The 19,499-nt window shown below is 25.5% G+C and overlaps 6 protein-coding genes across 6 annotated transcripts; all 6 read left to right on the top strand.

Moving 5' to 3' along the window:
• Positions 1–2,091: 2,091 nt before the first annotated feature.
• On the top strand, positions 2,092–4,104 carry OCT59_021190 (uncharacterized protein; the record flags this gene model as incomplete). Its single annotated transcript, XM_025332540.2, has 12 exons — positions 2,092–2,109; positions 2,187–2,235; positions 2,323–2,354; positions 2,441–2,478; positions 2,558–2,592; positions 2,666–2,850; positions 2,938–3,034; positions 3,112–3,310; positions 3,396–3,439; positions 3,517–3,578; positions 3,640–3,977; positions 4,077–4,104. 12 exons carry the CDS (start codon positions 2,092–2,094, stop codon positions 4,102–4,104), a joined length of 1,125 nt encoding a protein of 374 aa, XP_025170669.1.
• Positions 4,105–4,700: 596 nt separating this feature from the next.
• OCT59_021189 (uncharacterized protein) lies at positions 4,701–6,645 on the top strand (the record flags this gene model as incomplete). The annotated part of the gene is made up of 2 exons (XM_025327558.1): positions 4,701–4,957; positions 5,055–6,645. 2 exons carry the CDS (start codon positions 4,701–4,703, stop codon positions 6,643–6,645), a joined length of 1,848 nt encoding a protein of 615 aa, XP_025170670.1.
• Positions 6,646–9,267: 2,622 nt separating this feature from the next.
• On the top strand, positions 9,268–9,779 carry OCT59_021188 (uncharacterized protein; the record flags this gene model as incomplete). Its single annotated transcript, XM_066149691.1, has 2 exons — positions 9,268–9,323; positions 9,389–9,779. The coding sequence occupies 2 exons, from the start codon at positions 9,268–9,270 to the stop codon at positions 9,777–9,779; spliced, it is 447 nt and encodes a 148-aa protein (XP_065990574.1).
• A 1,104-nt stretch (positions 9,780–10,883) lies between these two features.
• Positions 10,884–12,494, top strand: OCT59_021187 (uncharacterized protein; the record flags this gene model as incomplete). The annotated part of the gene is made up of 2 exons (XM_066149690.1): positions 10,884–11,131; positions 11,210–12,494. 2 exons carry the CDS (start codon positions 10,884–10,886, stop codon positions 12,492–12,494), a joined length of 1,533 nt encoding a protein of 510 aa, XP_065990573.1.
• A 1,160-nt stretch (positions 12,495–13,654) lies between these two features.
• On the top strand, positions 13,655–15,267 carry OCT59_021186 (uncharacterized protein; the record flags this gene model as incomplete). Its single annotated transcript, XM_066149689.1, has 2 exons — positions 13,655–13,902; positions 13,977–15,267. The coding sequence occupies 2 exons, from the start codon at positions 13,655–13,657 to the stop codon at positions 15,265–15,267; spliced, it is 1,539 nt and encodes a 512-aa protein (XP_065990572.1).
• A 2,673-nt stretch (positions 15,268–17,940) lies between these two features.
• Positions 17,941–18,327, top strand: OCT59_021185 (uncharacterized protein; the record flags this gene model as incomplete). Its single annotated transcript, XM_066149688.1, has 2 exons — positions 17,941–18,022; positions 18,197–18,327. 2 exons carry the CDS (start codon positions 17,941–17,943, stop codon positions 18,325–18,327), a joined length of 213 nt encoding a protein of 70 aa, XP_065990571.1.
• Between the last annotated feature and the right edge of the window lie 1,172 nt (positions 18,328–19,499).

The raw sequence follows: 19,499 nt of genomic DNA, 5'->3' as shown, positions 1-19,499 counted from the left end.
TTTCCAATTATGAGATATAAATTATCAAAATAATAATATAAAACCATTTCTAATGATAATGAAACTGTTTTATACTTATTTCAATAGCTGATTATACTTAATTTATATTTGTTGACTTTTATTTTTAATATTATTTAAATATTTTGATAAGAAACTACACCATTGATATCTGCTGGATTATACAAGGCATTTTTTTTCTTGATAAACCAAAGTCTTCTAACTTTATTCTATTTTGATGTACAAGTACAAATGTACTTACTAAAATGAATATATATATTAATTAATTGCTTGATGTAACCAAATTAAAAAAAATTTAAATGTACAATAAAATATTTATGTTACAAATCACAGTAAATAGTTCACTTGTTTATATTAAGCAATACTGACGCGAAGGACTTTAACGGTTTCCTTTTCCTAGTTATTATGTAATCACATTATCGATAAAGATTTTCATATTGACAATATTTATTATCACCATTTATGGCTTTATTTGATGTGTGGATGGGTGGTCATGAATTTATTCCTGACAAGGCAAATTTAAAATTTAACGTTAAATTTAAAATTAAATTTAACTACAAAGACGAACAATTTCCAATCTATAATCCTTGTCATTGAATTTGACCATTCCATTTTTAGCATTTCGTCCGACCATACCGATTAACAAATCTTTTAATCATATTATTTAAACAATAGTTTAAGAATATAGCGATTATGACTCTAACTTCATTCGGCCCAAGACTTCAAATGAATAAAATAATAAATGAGGATTTGTATAACATCTGATTCTGTCGATAAAATTTTTCTTTAAATTTTATTTTATTATTATTGATAATTTTATACTATACACTAAAATAATAAATTTGGCGACATTATATACTGTGTATTTACTACCTTACATAAGGTTGTAATGTGTTGAAAATATTTCTTATTCATATTATACTGTATATTTTATGTGTGCTTTGTATTTTAATTAACTTTTTTTAACTTCATTTGTATATTATACGGTTTAAAAGTCCTTGTGCTACTTTGAAAAATCTTTCAAGTTTAGCGTTGTTATCCAATATTGAACGAATTTTATATATTTCGTAATTTATTATGTAAACATATAATTTTAGCATTTCTTTTATCAGAACGAAAGGAAGAACTGAAGATTAAAAAATTCTTATAAAATTAATATTTACGTTTATAACTAGTATATACGATATATAATTGAACTATAAATAACAGGCAAATATAAGTAGTAAATATGACGAATGTAATGAGCAAAATATTAAATATAATAAATTAATAAAATGATCGTTATTCCTTTTACCTTTGCGTTCTTTTAAGATTGATTGGAAAAATTCATAATTATAATAGTATTATAATTTTAATACAATATCTTAGATATTTAATGGAAAAATAAAAAAGGAATTTGTTTTTTATTGTAGTATTATGCTTTACAAGTTGTAGATTGTCCAGTGTATTAACTCTTAGGAGGGTGAATCTCTGACTCACTAGTCACTATATTGCTTGATTGATCCCCTTTGGTGATGCTGTTGAAATTTTGGTACCACTCAGACAGAATTTGTCGATAACTGGCTATTAAATTACCCTTGATGATCATTGATTAAACCAATGTAAAAAATTTTAAAGGTGCGCCAAATGTCTAAACTTAAACTTTTTATAGTTGTTGATCATCGTAATTTAATTTTTGGTAGCACATGCATATATAATAATTACTTTTTTCAATATTACTTGTTTCGAATAATTAATTTTCGGCATTTTCATTTGCAAGATTCTGTATTCTATAATTCTTAAATTATGAAAAAATTTGGAATTATTTCGGATGTTTCAAATATAATTAGGCTTTAAAAAAATTTTTTTAGCTTTAATACTTATATAGGAAAATTTTAAAAGTTATGGATCGTCGTGAACTCCTTACTGGATCGACCTTTCTTTTGTAAAACATTCTCATTATGAGAAATATTTTTGAAACAATTTAGCTTAATAGAAATACAAGAAATTCTACAAGGAGAGATTTATTTATTTAAAGCCTATTCTTCTTTACTAAATTAATTCATTAATTCTTTTTTTTTTTTTACAAAAAAAATGTCAACAGCAGGACAAGTACGATTTTCATAAAATAATAATAATACTGTTTATAATTTTATACTTAAATGAATTTTTTTAAAAAAAAAAATTAGGTCATTAAATGTAAAGCGGCAGTTGCTTGGAGCCCAACTCAACCTCTAAGTAAGTTCCTTAATTTTATTTTCTTATTTCTTTTTCTTTTCAAAATTAATCTATATTTAATTGATAATCCTTTTTATTGAACAATAGGTATTGAAGAAGTTGAAGTTGCACCACCGAAGGTACGCTTGTTTCTTGTGGCGCAGTAAAGACGAGCGATTTTTTGGTTTTTGGTTATTAATTATTAATTTGAAATTTTACGATACAGGAAGGAGAAGTTCGCGTCAAGATATTGTTTACTGGAGTGTAAGTATTTATTTATTTATTTAATAATTGAAATAAATTCTTATTTATATTATTGAATTACTTTTTATGCATTATTTAGTTGTCATACAGACGCATTTACATTATCTGGAAAAGGTATTATATGATCCTTCGATATTAACCCTTAGTTTCAATTAATTATATTCTAATCACATTTTTTTTTATATAGATGCTGAAAACGGATGGTTCCCAATAATTTTGGGACATGAAGGAGGTGGTATTGTAGAATCAGTCGGCGAAGGAGTAACATCGCTTCAACCGGGAGATCATGTGATTCCATTATATGTTCCCGAATGCGGAGATTGTAAACTGTGTAAAAGTGGATTAACAAATTTATGTACCACAGTTTTACAAGTAATTTATCATGATATTTTTGTTTTATATGAAAGTATTTTGCAAAAAAAAATTTAAAATAATATTTGTAACTTTTTTTTTTTTTAGGGAACAGGATTAATGCTTGATGGAACGACTAGATTTACTTGTAAAGGAAAAAAAATTCATCATTATATGGGTTGTTCTACATTTAGTCAATACACAGGTAAAAAAATAAATTCAAATTTGATTTAAAAACGATATAGGCTAATGTCTTAATAAAAAATTTTTTTTTCAAACAAGTTGTGTTGGAAACATCGGTTGCAAAGATTAATCCTAAAGCTTCACTTGATAAAATTTGTTTACTCGGATGTTGTATTACAACGGGTTATGGAGCCGTAATAAAAACTGCTGACATTCGACCTAATTCTACAGTAGCAGTATTTGGTTGTGGTGGTGTTGGTTTATCTGTAATTCAGGGTGCTACAGCACGTAAAGCAAGGTAACGCATATCTAACGTATATCGTTAAATTTAATTTTAAATTTAAAAAATATTAATTAATTTATTATTATTGGAAATTTTTTAGTCGAATTATTGCTGTAGATAAAAATCCAAAGAAATTTGAATTTGGTAATATTTAATATGTTTGATGAACTGATAATCAATAATTTATTCATTTTTCTAAGTATAATATTAATTTAATATAGCCAAGAAACTTGGAGCGACCGATTTTGTTAATCCTGATGATCACGATAAACCAATTCAACAAGTAAGTATATCTGTTGTTACAAAAAAGAGTTTAGTAACTTATCATATTATAACACGAATAGGTTATGATTGAAATGACAGATGGAGGACTTGATTATACATTTGAATGTACCGGAATTCCAAAAGTGATGAGAGCAGCACTTGAATCATGTCATAGAGGATGGGGAGAATCAATTATTATTGGAGTTTCTGGAGAGGATATTAGTACTACACCACTTCAACTTGTTCATGGTAGAGTATGGAAAGGAAGTGCTTTCGGTGGTATAAAAGGAAGGAGTGAATTACCAAATTTAGTTGAAGAGTTTCTTGAAAAGAAATTGGAAATTGATTTGTACATCACTCATCAATATAATTTGGAAAATATTAATAAATCTTTTGATGTAATGCATGATGGTGATAGGTTAGTATTTTTAAACAAATATTTTAATAAGATAAATTTTTAATTAATATATTTTGATTATTAACCAATTTTATTAATTTTTAAATATTTTATTTTTAGTATTCGGGCAATCATTAGCCTAGAATAAATAAAAATTTTTTTTTTTTTGTACAACAGATAATTATTATTACAGAATGTATTACAAAAAAATTATTTTTTATTATAATGATAACCAATAAAATAGTCATTTATGCCTAAAAAAATTTTATTTATAGCTAATATTATTCATTGACTAACTGACTAATTTGACAACGCTAACTCGCTAAGATCTACTTATTAAATCAAAGGGTACTACTACTCCCTATTTTTTAAAAAATTTAGCAGTATAACTCCTTATTATGTCAATGACGCAATGTAAAAGGAAGATCTCGAAGATCGAATGATTAAATGCACGTGATTTTATAGTTGAAAATTTTCTATTTTCAACAATTTTTTCGAATCATCAATGAATGTAATCGGAATTATTAATAATAAATATTTCCATTAAATTCATTAAATTATAAATTAACTATTTTTGATAAATTAACTTTATAAGCTCTTTCATTCAATTCCATTTTAGGCATTAAATCAATTTTTTCACTCTATCAATTCTTCATTAACTCGCTCTATAAACATTTTTTTTTTCAATAATAACAACAATAATAACGATACAATAATAACGACAATAATAAATGGTAAACAACAATGGTTCAAAATAAATTATTACCAAAATTATCACAAAATTTACTTGAAATTTTAAATGATGAAGAATATCATGATATTATAATTGAAGTTGGTAACAACCCTTGCGTTAAAATATTTTACGCCCATAGAGTTATCTTAAATCATCGTTCTCCTTATTTTAAAAAAATTTTATCAACAATTAAAAAGAAAAATGATGGAACCTTAATAAATATTAGATTATCAAATATCTTACCTGAAATTTTTCAAATAATCTTAAGGTGAAAAAAAATTTTTTTTTTTCAAAAAAAGTCATTATTTCAATTATATTTTATTTTTTTTACTTACGTAAAAAAAAAATTCTTTACTTTTTTTTAGATATATTTATAGTGGAAAACTTTCTTTAAAAGATTATGATTCTTCTGATATAATTAAAATTTTAAAAACATCAAAAGAACTTGGATTACAAGAAATAATCCCATATTTAGAATCTTACTTAATTGAAAATAAAGAAAATTGGATGGAACAAAATTTTGATTTAATTTATCAAATGAGTTATGAAAATGATTCATTTTTAAAATTACAAAATTATTGTAAAGATTTTATAATTAAAAATCCTGATAAAATATTAAAATCATTAAATACTTTTTCTATATCAGAAGATCTTTTATTAACAATCTTAAAAGATAAAGAAGATAATATTAATAATAATTATAATAATATTAATATTCATATTAATATTATTATTAAAATGAATGAAGTACAAATTTGGGATTATATTCTTGAATGGGGTATAAAACAAAATTTAAAACTTTCTTCTAAACCTTTTTCAAATTATTCAAATGATGATTTTATTATTTTAAAAAATATTTTACAAAATTTTATTCCTTTTATTAAATTTACTAGATTCACTCCTAAAGAATTTTTAGATAAAGTATATCCTTATAAAAAGGTTATACCTGAAAATTTATATGAAAATTTAATTATCTATTTTTTGGAATCTAAAAACAATCTAAATACTTTTACAACAACAAATGAGACTGAACCGATTCAAGTAGGACTTGAGAAGATTGAAGAAACTAAAGGTACTCAATCAAAACCTTTGATGGCTGAAGTGACAAATCAACTTCAACCGAGACCTAAGAAAGAAATCAAAGTGAATCAATCAAAACCTTTGATGGCTGAGGAGACAAATCTAATTCAACCGAGACCTAAGAAAGAAACCAAAGCGAATCAATCAAAACCTTTGATGGCCGAAGAGACTAATCAAATTCAACCGAAATCTCAAAATGAAACCAAGGCGAATCAATCAAAACCTTTGATGGCTGAAGAGACAAATCAAATACAACCAGATCCTCAGATGACAAAAGAGGTTCAATCAAAATCTCAAATAATTTCAAGTCAACATGCTGAATTAATTGTAAAGTGGATTGATAAAGTAGATATTGTGAAAAGCTCAACCACTTATAATTTAGTTTCGAAATTTATATTTACACGTAAACAAAATTATATATTCAAATTATTATTTCGGGGATCTCGCGATGGATTTACGCCTAAAAAATTCCATAAAATTTGCGATAATCAATCCGATACATTAACAATAATGAAAGTGAAATATAGTAATGAAATTCTTGGAGGATATAATCCGGTTGAATGGAAATCTGATTTTGGTTACGGTAATACTAAGGATAGTTTTATATTTTCTTTTACGAATAAAGAAAGTATTAATGATCACATTATAAGTCGAGTAAAAAGTGAAAAGAATGCCATAAATTATGGGAGTCGTTATGGTCCATCATTTGGTTATGGAGATCTTATAATGCATGGAGGTCCCGGAAATTATGACAATTTTTACGATGGTAATAGTAATTATTGTAAAATGAGTTCCTATGAAAAACCGATTAGAAAAACCAATGAATGTTTTTCTATAGAAGATTTTGAAATATTTCAGGTTATAAAACAAAATTGATGTACAGTTATTTTTTTTTTCTATCGTATTAAATGTGTAGTTATTTTTGATTAAATTCACCGCAATAAACATAGACATACAAATAAAACTACTATCTTCGATAACTAATAAACTTATTATGGATAAGTAATAAAAGTAACTTACATAATTCAAATTATTTGTAACTTCGACGGCGGATTAGTTATATTATTTAACATGAAATACGTGCCGGTCGTGCCGCTATATGAAAACTCGTGACAATAGTTTCAAATTTTTTTTTGTACGCATACACAACAAACCCTAAAACCCTTAAAGAAAAACTTACAAAAGGCGTGACATGCTGCACTCGTATTTATTATCATGTGGCATGTGCACATTCCGATGGACTTTATGAAATTTAGTATTTTTAAATTTTTCCTTTTTCGGTTTTTTTTTCTTTTTTTATTTTTTTTTTTGCAACTGAATTAGATAGTTTAGGCGTTGATTGATGTCGTAACCCTACTCATTACGAATAGGATTAACACAAAATTTTTTTCCTGATTTTTGATTTTTTGGTGTGAAGTGGAGAATTTTTCTTTCAAATATTTAATATTTTTAATTTTCCTTTTTCACTTTTTTTTTTTCAAACTGAAATTTTTTTTCCCTTTTTTTTCATTCTACCACCATTTAGGGTGGGATCGGTAATCGGATTAGCCCTTTTTTTCCCGTTTATTTATTTTTTTTTTTACTAATTTTTTCCCTTAATAAGTTCTTTTTCGTTCCTATCGTTGGATAGAAAAAATTGATACTGAGGCGCCGTTTCTTCTTTTTTTATTTATTTTTTTTTACTAACTTTTTCCTTTAATAATTTTTTTTTCGTTTCTTCATCTCTTAGGTTTGAATCGGATCATTGCTGCTAAATAACTGAGATAAATATATTTTTTGTTTGAATAAATACATTTAATTAGTATACAATCACTAAAATTATGAACAATTTATTATATGGTTTGAGCCCATTGATTCCGGTAGTTCTGACTAAATTTAAATAAATAGTTCTGGTCAACATTATGATCACGTGAATTTGATACGCTTCCTGTAGTTAATTAACCTTTAAATTTCAATTAATAATAAAGTAATTATTATATAGTCTAAACTATAGAATAGTTTAATGTACGAAAAGAATATAATTCATGGAACTTACAATGAAAACAAGTTAGAAGAGTATGAATTAAGATTAGGCCATTTTATTAATACTAAAGAAAGTTATGACACAGATCGTCATCATGAAATATAGTAAAAGTTTAGAGAAATATTACTAAAAAATGAACGGGAGGATAAAAGTTATGAGAGAATAACAATTTTATTTTTTTCGATATAAATATTATTGAGAATTGTGATTTGTAAGAATATTTGTTTTTATTGAAGCAATTAAGCACGTCACATAAAATCCATTTTAAAAAAAAACTCATCCTATTTCATCAGAAGATTAAACAATTTTTTTGTTATACAAGATAAACAAAAATACGAATTGAAATTATTTAATTATTTCAAATAGATCATAGATCAGTGAAATAATGAGTTACGATATCGCAAATTATATTTACTTTATCAGTTTGTGTCTAAATTCAAACTATACTCGCAGTGATTATTTTAAAATAAAAATCATTATATCTTAATAATTCTAATTTTAAAAATCAATTTATGTGACTGAAAAATTCGGGATCAATGATTTGATCGAACAAAATTTAGCTTTCTCGATCAATGATCATAGTTGACTTGATTCACTAATTTAAAGGATTTATTTTGCCGCTCGATAATCCGACAAAAATTTATTCATTTTTTTTGTTTCTTTTCTGCCCAGCGAAACGAGAGAAAAATCTATATTTGTTTTTGATTTTTTCCAATCGCGATTTGGGTAAGTTTTTTTACTCAACTTTGAGAAGTAACGAAAAGAAAATTAAAGACAAATGAGGGGAAGAAAAAAAAAGCAAGAAACCATCTTCTTTGTGTGTATTATGGCACGTAACGACCAAGGAAATATTGAACCTGAAGATCAAAAAGTCGTAAAGTAATTAAGCTAAATTGTGCAGTATAATGAGTTTATTATATTTTTTTAAGTATTTTTATATGGTACTTAAAAAAATGTTTAATCTGGAGAGGAAAAAATTAACTTTATCTCTTTTTTAACGAGATTTACTTTATTTTATCTATTTATTCTTTTTCATGGTCCTCTTAAATTTATAATTGATAATAAAACAAATTTCTAAATAAAAAAAATAAATAATATGTAAGCAATTATCTAGTGAAGTTTTTGTTTATTTCCTCAAATTTTAACCGGTGCATATATATGATGATCGAACGGACGGTTAATTTCCAATTCAGGAAGTTATAACCGTGTTAATATATAAAGTTGGTCGGTATAGGTTTGGTTATATTTTTTTTCTTTTTAACTTAATTCTTCACGTAACATTATAAATGGCTGAAAATAAGTTTTTAACAAAATTGGCACAAAATTATTAGAAATCTCAGATGATGAAATTATTATGATATATCAATTGAAGTTGGTAATGATCCTTACGTAAAAGTATTTCCATGCTCATATGGTTATCTTAAATTATAGGTCTCCTTATTTATGAAGAGTTTTATCAACAAATGAAAAGAAAAATGATGGAAATTAAATTACCAAATATTTTACCTGAAATTTTTCAAATGATATTAAGGTAAATTAATTAATTTAAAAGTTAATTCTTTAAATGTTTGATTTAATCCATTTTTTATTCTTAAGGTATATTTATTGTGGAAAACTTTCGTTGAAAGAGTGTGATACTTTAGACATCGTTAAAATTTTAATCGCTGCAAGTGAATTAAGTCCTCATGAATTAATTCCTCATTTACAATTCTTTTTGATTGAAAACAAAGTAGATTGGATGATACAAAATTTTAGTTTAATATACAAACCGAGCTTTGAAAATGAATCTTTCTTAGAACTTCGAAAGTTTTGTATAAAATTAATTTCTAAAGAACCTGAGAAAATTTTTGATTCACCTGATTTTACTTCAATTTCAGAAAAATCTTTAATCTCAATTATTCAAAATGATAATGTTCAAATGAGTATAGTTCAAATTTGGGAATATGCACTTAAATGGGGTATTGCTCAAATCCCGAACTTTCATTAGACCCCTTCGAACTTTTCAAAGGGTGATTTTAATATTTTAAGGAATACTTTAAAACAATGTATCCCTTTTATTAAATTCTTCAAATTAACCTTAAAAGAATTTCTCAACAAAGTATATCCATATAAAAAGGTAATTCCTAAAGAGATGTATGAAAATTTAATAAAATATTTTTTGGTTCACGATTGTAATCATAATAGCAAGCCACAACTAGAGATAATCAAAGAGATTGATCATGAAAACATTGATTCAAAAATTATTACAATTCAACATGTTGAATTAATCTCAAAATGGATTGATAGATTGGAAATTACAGACAAAACAAAAAATTTATATGAATTCCAAATTAATTCTTCGTGGTTCTCGTGATGGATTTATGCCTAAAAAATTTCATGAAATTTTGATTATCAATTTCGTACTGTAACAATTATTAAGGTAAAAAATAGTGATAAAATTCTTTGAGGATATAATCCAATTGAGTGGAAGTCTAGTGGTTACGGTATTACTAAAGATAGTTTCATATTTTCTTTTACGAATAAAAAAAATATTAATGATCATATTATAAGTTGAGTAAAAGATGAAAAAAATGCTATGAATTATTGGAATCGTTATGGTTCATCATTTGGTTATGGAGATCTTATAATGTATAGAAGTTCTAGTAACTTTACAGAAACTTCAAGATCGTAGCGATGGCTTAATGCACAGTAACTACATATATGTAATTTCTTTACGATTACATAATGTGGTCACTATGTATTTATAACGCAGTTACTGCGCATTAAGCCATCGCTACGATCTTGAAGTTTCTGTAAAGAACGATTATGATTTTTATAATAATAATAATTAAAATTATTGTAGAAAAAGATCTTATGAAAAATTGATCAGAGAAACAATGGTACTTTTTCTATAGAAGAATATGAAGTATTTCAGATTATATAAAAAATTGATATTGTATATTTTCTGAATGAATAAATTTTTAAAATTGAAAATGATGATCTAAGATTTATGATCTGCAGCCATACTAATTAATTTTAGGAATTGTGCTACTATTAGTACTATATAAGGTTCAGCCTTAAAAAAATTTTTTTTTTCTTTCTAACGATTATAATGGAATTATTACCAAAATTATCACAAAATTTACTCGAAATTTTGGATGATGACGAATATTATGACATTACAATTGAAGTTGGTAATGACCCTTACGTAAAAGTATTTCGTGCTCATATGGTTATTTTAAATTATCGTTCTCCTTATTTGCGAAGAATTTTATCAACAAATAAAAAGGAAAATGACGGAACATTGGTAAATATTAAATTATCAAATATTTTACCAGAAATTTTTCAAATAATTTTAAGGTAAATTAATTAATTTATGTATGTATAAGTAAATGATTCCTATGAATTTATTTTTAATTTTTTATAAACGTTTTATAGATATATTTATGGAGGAAAACTTTCGTTGGATGAATGTGATACTTTAGATATCATTAAGGTTTTAGTCACCGCAAGTGAACTAAGTCTTCACGAATTGATTCCTCGTTTACAATCATTTTTAATTAATAATAAAGCAAGCTGGATGGAACAAAATTTTAGTTTGATATATCAGATTAGCTTTGAAAATGATGCCTTCTTGGAACTTCAAAAGTTTTGTACAAAATTAATGTCTAAAGAACCAGAAAAAATATTCAATTCACCTGATTTCACTTCAATTTCAGAAAAATCTTTAATCTCAATTATTCAAAATGATAACCTACAAATAAGTGAAGTTCAAATTTGGGAACATGTGTTTAAATGGGGTATTGCTCAGAATCCTGGACTTTCTTCTGATCCTTTAAGTTATTCAAACGATGATTTTGTCGCCTTAAAGAATACTTTGCAACAATGTATTCCTTTTATCAAATTTATTAAATTTACTTCTAAGGAATTTTTAAACAAAGTATATCCTTATAAAATGATTATGCCTGAAAGGTTATATGAAAACTTAAATAAATGGTTTTTGAATAACGATTATAATCCAAGTAATAAATTAAAGCCACAAGAGGTTAAAGAAATCAGTTATAAAATGAATAATAATGACTATAACCCAATCAGCAAATTAGAACTACAGACAGTTAAGGTTAGTCATGAAATCAATAATGATTATAACCCAAGTATCAAGTTAGAATCACAGATAATTATTGATTCAAAAATTATTACAATTCAACATGCAGTATTAATTTCAAAATGGATCGATAAGTTAAAGGTTGAGCATGCGATGAAAAATCTTTATGAGTTTAAATTAATTTTTCGTGGATCTCGTGATGGATTTACCCCTAAAAAATTTCATAATATTTGTGATGATCAATCTCGTACCGTGGCAATTATTAAAGTGAAAGATAGTAGTGAAATTCTTGGAGGATATAATCCTATTAAATGGAAATCTGATTATGGTCACGGCGCTACCAATGATAGTTTTATATTTTCTTTTATGAAAAATATTAATGAGTATATTATAAGTCGAGTGAAAGAAAAAGAGAATGCCATAAATTATTGGGAACGTTATGGTCCATCATTTGGTTTTGGAGATCTTATAATATTTGGAGGTAATGTAAATGATTTTAAAAATGGTAATAATTATTGTAAAAAGAAAACTTATGAAAAAAATATCAGAGAAACAGAGAATACATTTTCTGTAGAAGAATATGAAATATTTCAAATTATAAAAAAAATTAATATTTGAGATTCTATGCTTTCTTTATAGCAATTTTCATTTACTGCATTTTATAATAATAATAATTTAATTAGTCTAAAGAGATCAATTGGTATTCTAAATTTTTTTTCATTATATATCTATACAAATTATAACATTTATTAGTGCTAGTATTTATTTTAATGCTGAGACAAGTTTTTATTTTTGAATGCTATAATCATCGTGTTTTCTATTTTTTTTTTGGTAAAACTGTAAAAAATTATACAAATCATATTCTTTTTTGCTAGAGTTCACTGGGTGTAAAACAATCAGATTGCAATCTGTAATAATTGTAATAATTTTTTAATGATTTTTTATAATAAATTTTTTAATTATAGCTCAGATAAGGCCTTTAAGTATTCAGAAATTCAAATTTTAATTAATTTAATTAAAGAATTTAATTAAGCAATATTGGACGTCTAATAAAAAGTCAAAATCGCAACGGGTGAATTCTAATGCTGGCCAAAAATATCACGTGATTCTGCATAATTCTGCATAAAGCGGGCCAACTGTCGGGATTTTGACCCATTCGGGATTTTGACCCGTCGCGATTTAGAACCATAACCATTTATAAAACCAAATACACGTGTACTAATGTGTAATAATAGAATTTATTCTATTTTACTGTTTTTTCAATATTATTTTTCTAAAATTTCACTTTTTAACCCTTAGAAATTTCATTCAGTTAATACTAAATATTACAATGCGGTTAACTAAATAACAATAAGTACGTACAGAAAAAATATTATATATATAAGTTTAGCCAAATTTAGGCCAAAAATACGCAAACTAATTTTTTACATATAAAAATTTTGATAAAAAAATACGCAATCTTGATAACCTAACTATGGATGAAAATTCTTAAATTGTACGCAAATCGACTGTATATATATTTCGGGCCCTATCTGATGGTACTTTTTCTATGGATGAGTATGAAATATTTCAGATTATAAAAAAGTAATATGTATATTTTAGAAATTTTAGATTTTCTTAAAAACTTAAATCAAACTCTTTCGTTATTTTTATGTATTGAGTGATCTGCAACCATACGTCTAATTTGAACTTCTAATTCAGGAAATTGTGCTACCATATAATGTTCAGCCATAGGATTTGGACGAAAAAAATTTTTTTATTTCTTTCTTACGATTATAATGGAATTATTACCAAAATTATCACAAAATTTACTTGAAATTTTAAATGATGACGAATATTATGATATTACAATTGAAGTTGGTAATGACCCTTACGTAAAAGTATTTCGGGCTCATATGGTTATCTTAAATTATCGCTCTCCTTATTTGCGAAGAATTTTATCAACAAATAAAAAGAAAAATGATGAAACATTGGTAAATATTAAATTATCAAATATTCTACCTGAAATTTTTCAAATAATCTTAAGGTAAATTATTAATTTATGTACTATAAATAATTTAATTTTTTATTAATGTTTTTATTATCAACGTTTGATTTTAGGTACATTTATGGAGGAAAACTTTCGTTGGAGGAATGTGATACTTTAGATATCATTAAAATTTTGATGGCCGCAAGTGAACTAAGTCTTCAGGAATTAATTCCTCATTTGCAATCATTTTTGATTAATAATAAAGCAAGCTGGATGGAACAAAATTTTAGTCTAATATATCAAACTAGCTTTGAAAATGATTCCTTCTTGGAACTTCAAAAGTTTTGTACAGAATTAATGTCTAAAGAACCAGAAAAAATTTTTAATTCGCCTGATTTTACCTCAATTACAGAAAAAACTTTAATCACTCTTATTCAAAATGATACACAAATAGATGAAGTTCAAATTTGGGAACATGTGCTTAAATGGGGTATTGCACAGAATCCTGAATTATCATCAGATCCTACATGCTATTCAAATGATGATTTTGTTACCTTAAAGAATACCTTAGAAAAATGTATTCCTTTTATTAAATTTATTAGATTTACATCTAAGGAGTTTTTGAATAAAGTATATCCCTACAAATTGGTTATATCCGAAAAGTTATATGAAAACTTAATTAAATGGTTTTTGAATAATGATTATGATCCAAGTAATAAGTTAGAGCTACAAGAGATTAAAGAAATTAGTTGTAAAATGAATGGTAATGACTATAACCCAAACAGCAACTTGAAACTACAAATAGTTGAGGAAATTAATCATGAAATCAATAATTATTACGACTCAAGCAGCAAGTTAGTATCACAGATAATCATTGATTCAAAAATTATTACAATTCAACATGCTGAATTAATTTCAAAATGGGTCGATAAGTTAGAGATTAAGGATGAAATGAAAAATTTTTATCAATTCGAATTAATTTTTCGTGGATCTCGTGATGGATTTACACCTAAAAAGTTTCATGAAATTTGTGATAATCAATCTCGTACTGTAGCAATTATTAAAGTGAAAGATAGTAATGAAATTCTTGGAGGATATAATCCTATTAAATGGGAATCTATTGATGGCTACGGCAGCACCGGTGATAGTTTTATATTCTCCTTTATGAACAAAAATATTAATGATCATGTTATTAGTCGAGTGAAGGAAAATAAGCATGCTATACATTATTGGAATCGTTATGGTCCATCATTTGGTAGGGGTGATCTTACAATATATGGAGGCATGGAAGATGGATGTAATTTTTATGATAATAGTAATAATTACTGTAGTAGGCGATCATACGAAAGAAATATCAGAGAAATCGAGATTCCATTTCATGTAGAAGAATATGAAGTATTTCAAATTAGAAAGAAATTTTGATGTTAAGAGTTTATGCTATCCTTATTTGCTTTCATTATCTATCTTTAATAAATCATTGACATAAATACCAAAAGATTCCTAATTGAGATTAATCAAGAATCTTAAAACCATGAGGATCATAATAGTACATCCAATAGTATGTTTATCTTGTTGGTATGACGCTCTTCGAGACGCAGCTGTTCCTTTTATTTTCGAGTTTATAAGAGATGGCGCAGAGAATTTATTATTGACGTTTATATTTGGTATTTGCATATATAATAAGTCTTAAAATGGCATTAATTGGATTAATTGGTAAACCACTGTAACAAAATTTTTTTGCTGCGCCGTAAGAAACCATTTAAATATCACTTTTTGTTTTGGCGCAGTTTTTCTCAGCCAATGATTTTAAACCAGCCCTTATTGTTTTAAAATTTTTATCAACTGGTAACCGCCGCTTCGAATTTTTAAGAGTTTTCTAATACCGGAGTTAATAATATATTTCTTAAATAAACAAGAAAAAATGAAGGTAGATATAATTGTTAGGCCCAAATAAAAGCAAAATAGTGACCGGAGTAAAAGAAATGAAAAGAGAAGAGTAACATTGAAACGAATAGTAAATGTGATTTTAATATGAAATTCGAGTAAAATGAGATATATATATATATTATAAATGGATAAATCATTGTTTCATTGTTACAACAGTCGATAATGCACGATAATTATCCTGTACAATACACTCATTTTTTTGCCGTTATTCAGAAACATGACCAACCCGACCTTCTCTTTCTAAAAAAAATATTCGATAAGCAAAAAAAAAAGCTAAAAAATTTACGCGTCCGTAAGTAAATTTTGTTTCATAGGGAATTACGCAATAGAATTTTAAATGTTTTCTCTATTGAGTTTTATTAATACAATTAATTAAACCATTTAACAAAAATTATTTTTTATATATTTTTTTTAAAAAAAGTCACGTTAAAAAAGTAATTTGTTCTTTACAGATTTATTCAATAAAGTTTATTTAAAATTAATCAACATAAAATAAATTTTTCTTTGATTTCGAACTAATGAAGTCAATTGTATAAATTACACATCCTTTAACCTTATTCATTATGATACATTTTTAACATATGGCGTAATTTTTCAATTTTTCATAGTTTTACTTTATGTAGCTTCATTCACGTACACTGCAGTACTACCGTTCGAAAATGATCGAAATAAGAGCTCATTTGGTCAAAGGAAATTGTAACGTTTTACCAAGTCGTAAATGATGATTTATAACATATGTTTGAGCCATGCAATTCCTTAACGTGTTCTTGGTTATTTTTCAGTAATTTCTTGACATTTATATTCAATTTTGAATTTGAGCGTTAAGAAGTGAAAATACTTAAAGTATAATAGAAGAAATTAGTGAACCTTAATTGCCGATCCTCAATTTGTAACCAAATCGCTTTGAAATTTTTCTGAGAATGAATGCTACAGGATTAGTTCTTTATTGCCCAACTATTTAATAAAATTCGAAATTTTACAAATCTGACTAAAAGTGTAGTAAAAAAATTGTAAAACATATGAAATCTTTTTTCCCTTTCATTTTCCCCATAAACAAAGTCTATCAATTTTCATTTAAAATTTTATAGAAAATATTATAAAATTAGATCCTTTTAACCAAGTATTTAAAAATGAACTCACTGTCGGCAAGATTGACTGTCGATGAAACAATTATCGGTGAAATAGACCGAACCTCATAACTATCAATTGAATAAAAATGATGATACAATAATATTACAAATTAGGAATAAATTGCGTAATGTGGCAACTCGTGATATTTCCGCGCCCGTATTTATAATAGCTAGAAACATTTGATTGGCTATCAGGTCATAAGTTGTTGATCGGATAGAATTTTTTTTTAAATATAAGAATTTTTATCTGTAAAATTAATGATAAGTCTTATCTAAAATACTATATTATTTATTTAATAAAACAAAAGTCATAATTATAATTGTATGAGATCTTTATTTTTCGTCAGAGTCATACTAAAATGATCAACATTTATAGTTACGAAAGATATTTTTTCAAATAATCTAAACAATTAAAAAAGTAAACAAATTATTATTTTATTTATATGAGATTTTTTTTTTCAAAATTAATAATAAATAATTATCTAAGATTTTTAGATCTTTCTTACCACACTAAAATTAAATATGAGAATTTTTACCAAATAATTATCTAAGATTTAAATAATTTTAAAAATTATATATTATATTAAAAAAAATTTTTTTCCATTGAACAATTTAGAATGCCCTGTCAGGAACTAAGATAACTTGTTATATTACATATTTTGATTCCTTTGGTCGTAAAAACACCTGGATTAGATATTAAAAAATTTATAAATGAGGTATTTTAAAATTTTAACATATTTTATATAATTAATAATTTTCACAAAAATCATATTAATCAAAATGTATAACAGCTTAAAATCCGGAAGGAAGTTGATTTTCATACAAATATTTTACAAATTCATGGGATTTCAAAATTTGACAATCAGTATTACATAAAAACGATATTAAAGTAGCAGAATTTGGCTTAGCTAAGAAAGCATCTGAAGCATCAAATTATTCTACTGAAGTATATGGTTTACTTCCTTATATAGATCCAAGAAACTTGAGTAATATCAAATATAGAGGTCAACCCTGTATAATGGATTTCAAATCAGTTATTTATAGTATAGGAGTTCTTCTCTGGTTACTATCAAGTGGTCGAAAGCCTTTTTGTGATGAAGGTATACAATTCGATGCTCGTTTAGCCATGGATATAGTAGGTGGAAAAAGATAGGAGATTATCAAGGGTACGCCTATTGGATATAGTAATATATATAAAGGTAAAATATTATTAATTTTATAACATGATTGGATGGTTTATGTAATGTATAATTCTAATTTAATTTTTTTTTTAGCGTGTTGGGAAAATGATCCTGATGAAAGGCCATCCATTAAACAAGTTGTTTCATATCTTAAATCAATAAATCAAGATATTAATGAAGAAACAAATTCTAACAAATTTGTTAAAAATGAAATTAAGAGATAAATATCAAATGAAGATTTTGATTACATCATGATAGATGATGATTTAATTATAGATGAAGACTTTTTAAATTCTATTATACAAAATGATTTATTAATTAATATAACAGCCAGATTCTGATGACGTTGAAAAAATTATTGATGAGTTGATAGTCCATTTAATCAAAATGCATGATGAATTTGGTTATGGTTTTGCAGAAGTAAAACAAATTATTGAACAAAATATTAATAATATTAATCAAACTTTACTAAATAACATTCCTAATTGGAAAAAGGCAAGGAATCGATCAAGATTTAAATAAAGCAGTTATTGGTACAAAAAGCAGCAGAAAAGGGATATGAAGCTGCGTATTATTAGCTCTGTTCAATTCTAGATCGGACCGGATTGATCGCAAAATGTGCCTCTAAATGATTGGTTATAAAAACGATCAGCGGTCAGTCAAACCGATCCTCGCCTCTGATCGATTTTGATAAACTAACGTGACGCGTGCTAGAGACCAACCATATTTATTGTTTATGATATTATCCGATCGAGCTATACAAATTGTGCTCAATTGTAACTGCGGTTTGACCGGTTAATTTTTTTTCCGATCTGAGCGATATGATCTTGAATTGATCAGGGCTATTGTTTGGGTAAATCAAGATGGATTTGGTATCGAAAAAAATGAAGTTAAAGCATTTTGAATATTATAAAAAATCACCTGAAAAAGAATATTTAAATGAAATATATATAATTGGATGCTGTTATGAGAATGAGATTGGAACTTAAATTGATAAAGAAAAGGTAGTTGAATTGTATAAAGATTCTGCTAACAGAGGAAATAAAGATGTCGCAAAAAAGACTAGAAATGATGAGTTCATAATTTTACATTCTTTAATCAGTCTTATCATATTTTTATAATAGTTCAAAATCGTTTCTATCATTCTACTATTTTGATTATTTTTTTTTATTTTCTAAAATTATTATATATTTTGTATAATCTATTATTTATCCTATATTTTATCATAATATTATTATATTCATTATTAAAATGAATGACTTAATATTATAAATTTAATTATTAAATAAAATATAACTTAAAGAAGCAAGTATTTAAATTGAATTGTATCACGTTATATATTGGCAGTGTATGGCGGAGTCTTGCACAGAACTGAAATATTGTGAGAAAGTTTTTT

Source organism: Rhizophagus irregularis, chromosome 3 (genome assembly GCF_026210795.1).
Source record: "Rhizophagus irregularis chromosome 3, complete sequence".
NCBI classification, from domain to species: Eukaryota; Fungi; Glomeromycota; class Glomeromycetes; order Glomerales; family Glomeraceae; genus Rhizophagus; species Rhizophagus irregularis.
Note: the sequence above shows the minus strand (reverse complement) of the source record. Positions and strands in the feature narration are given on the sequence as shown.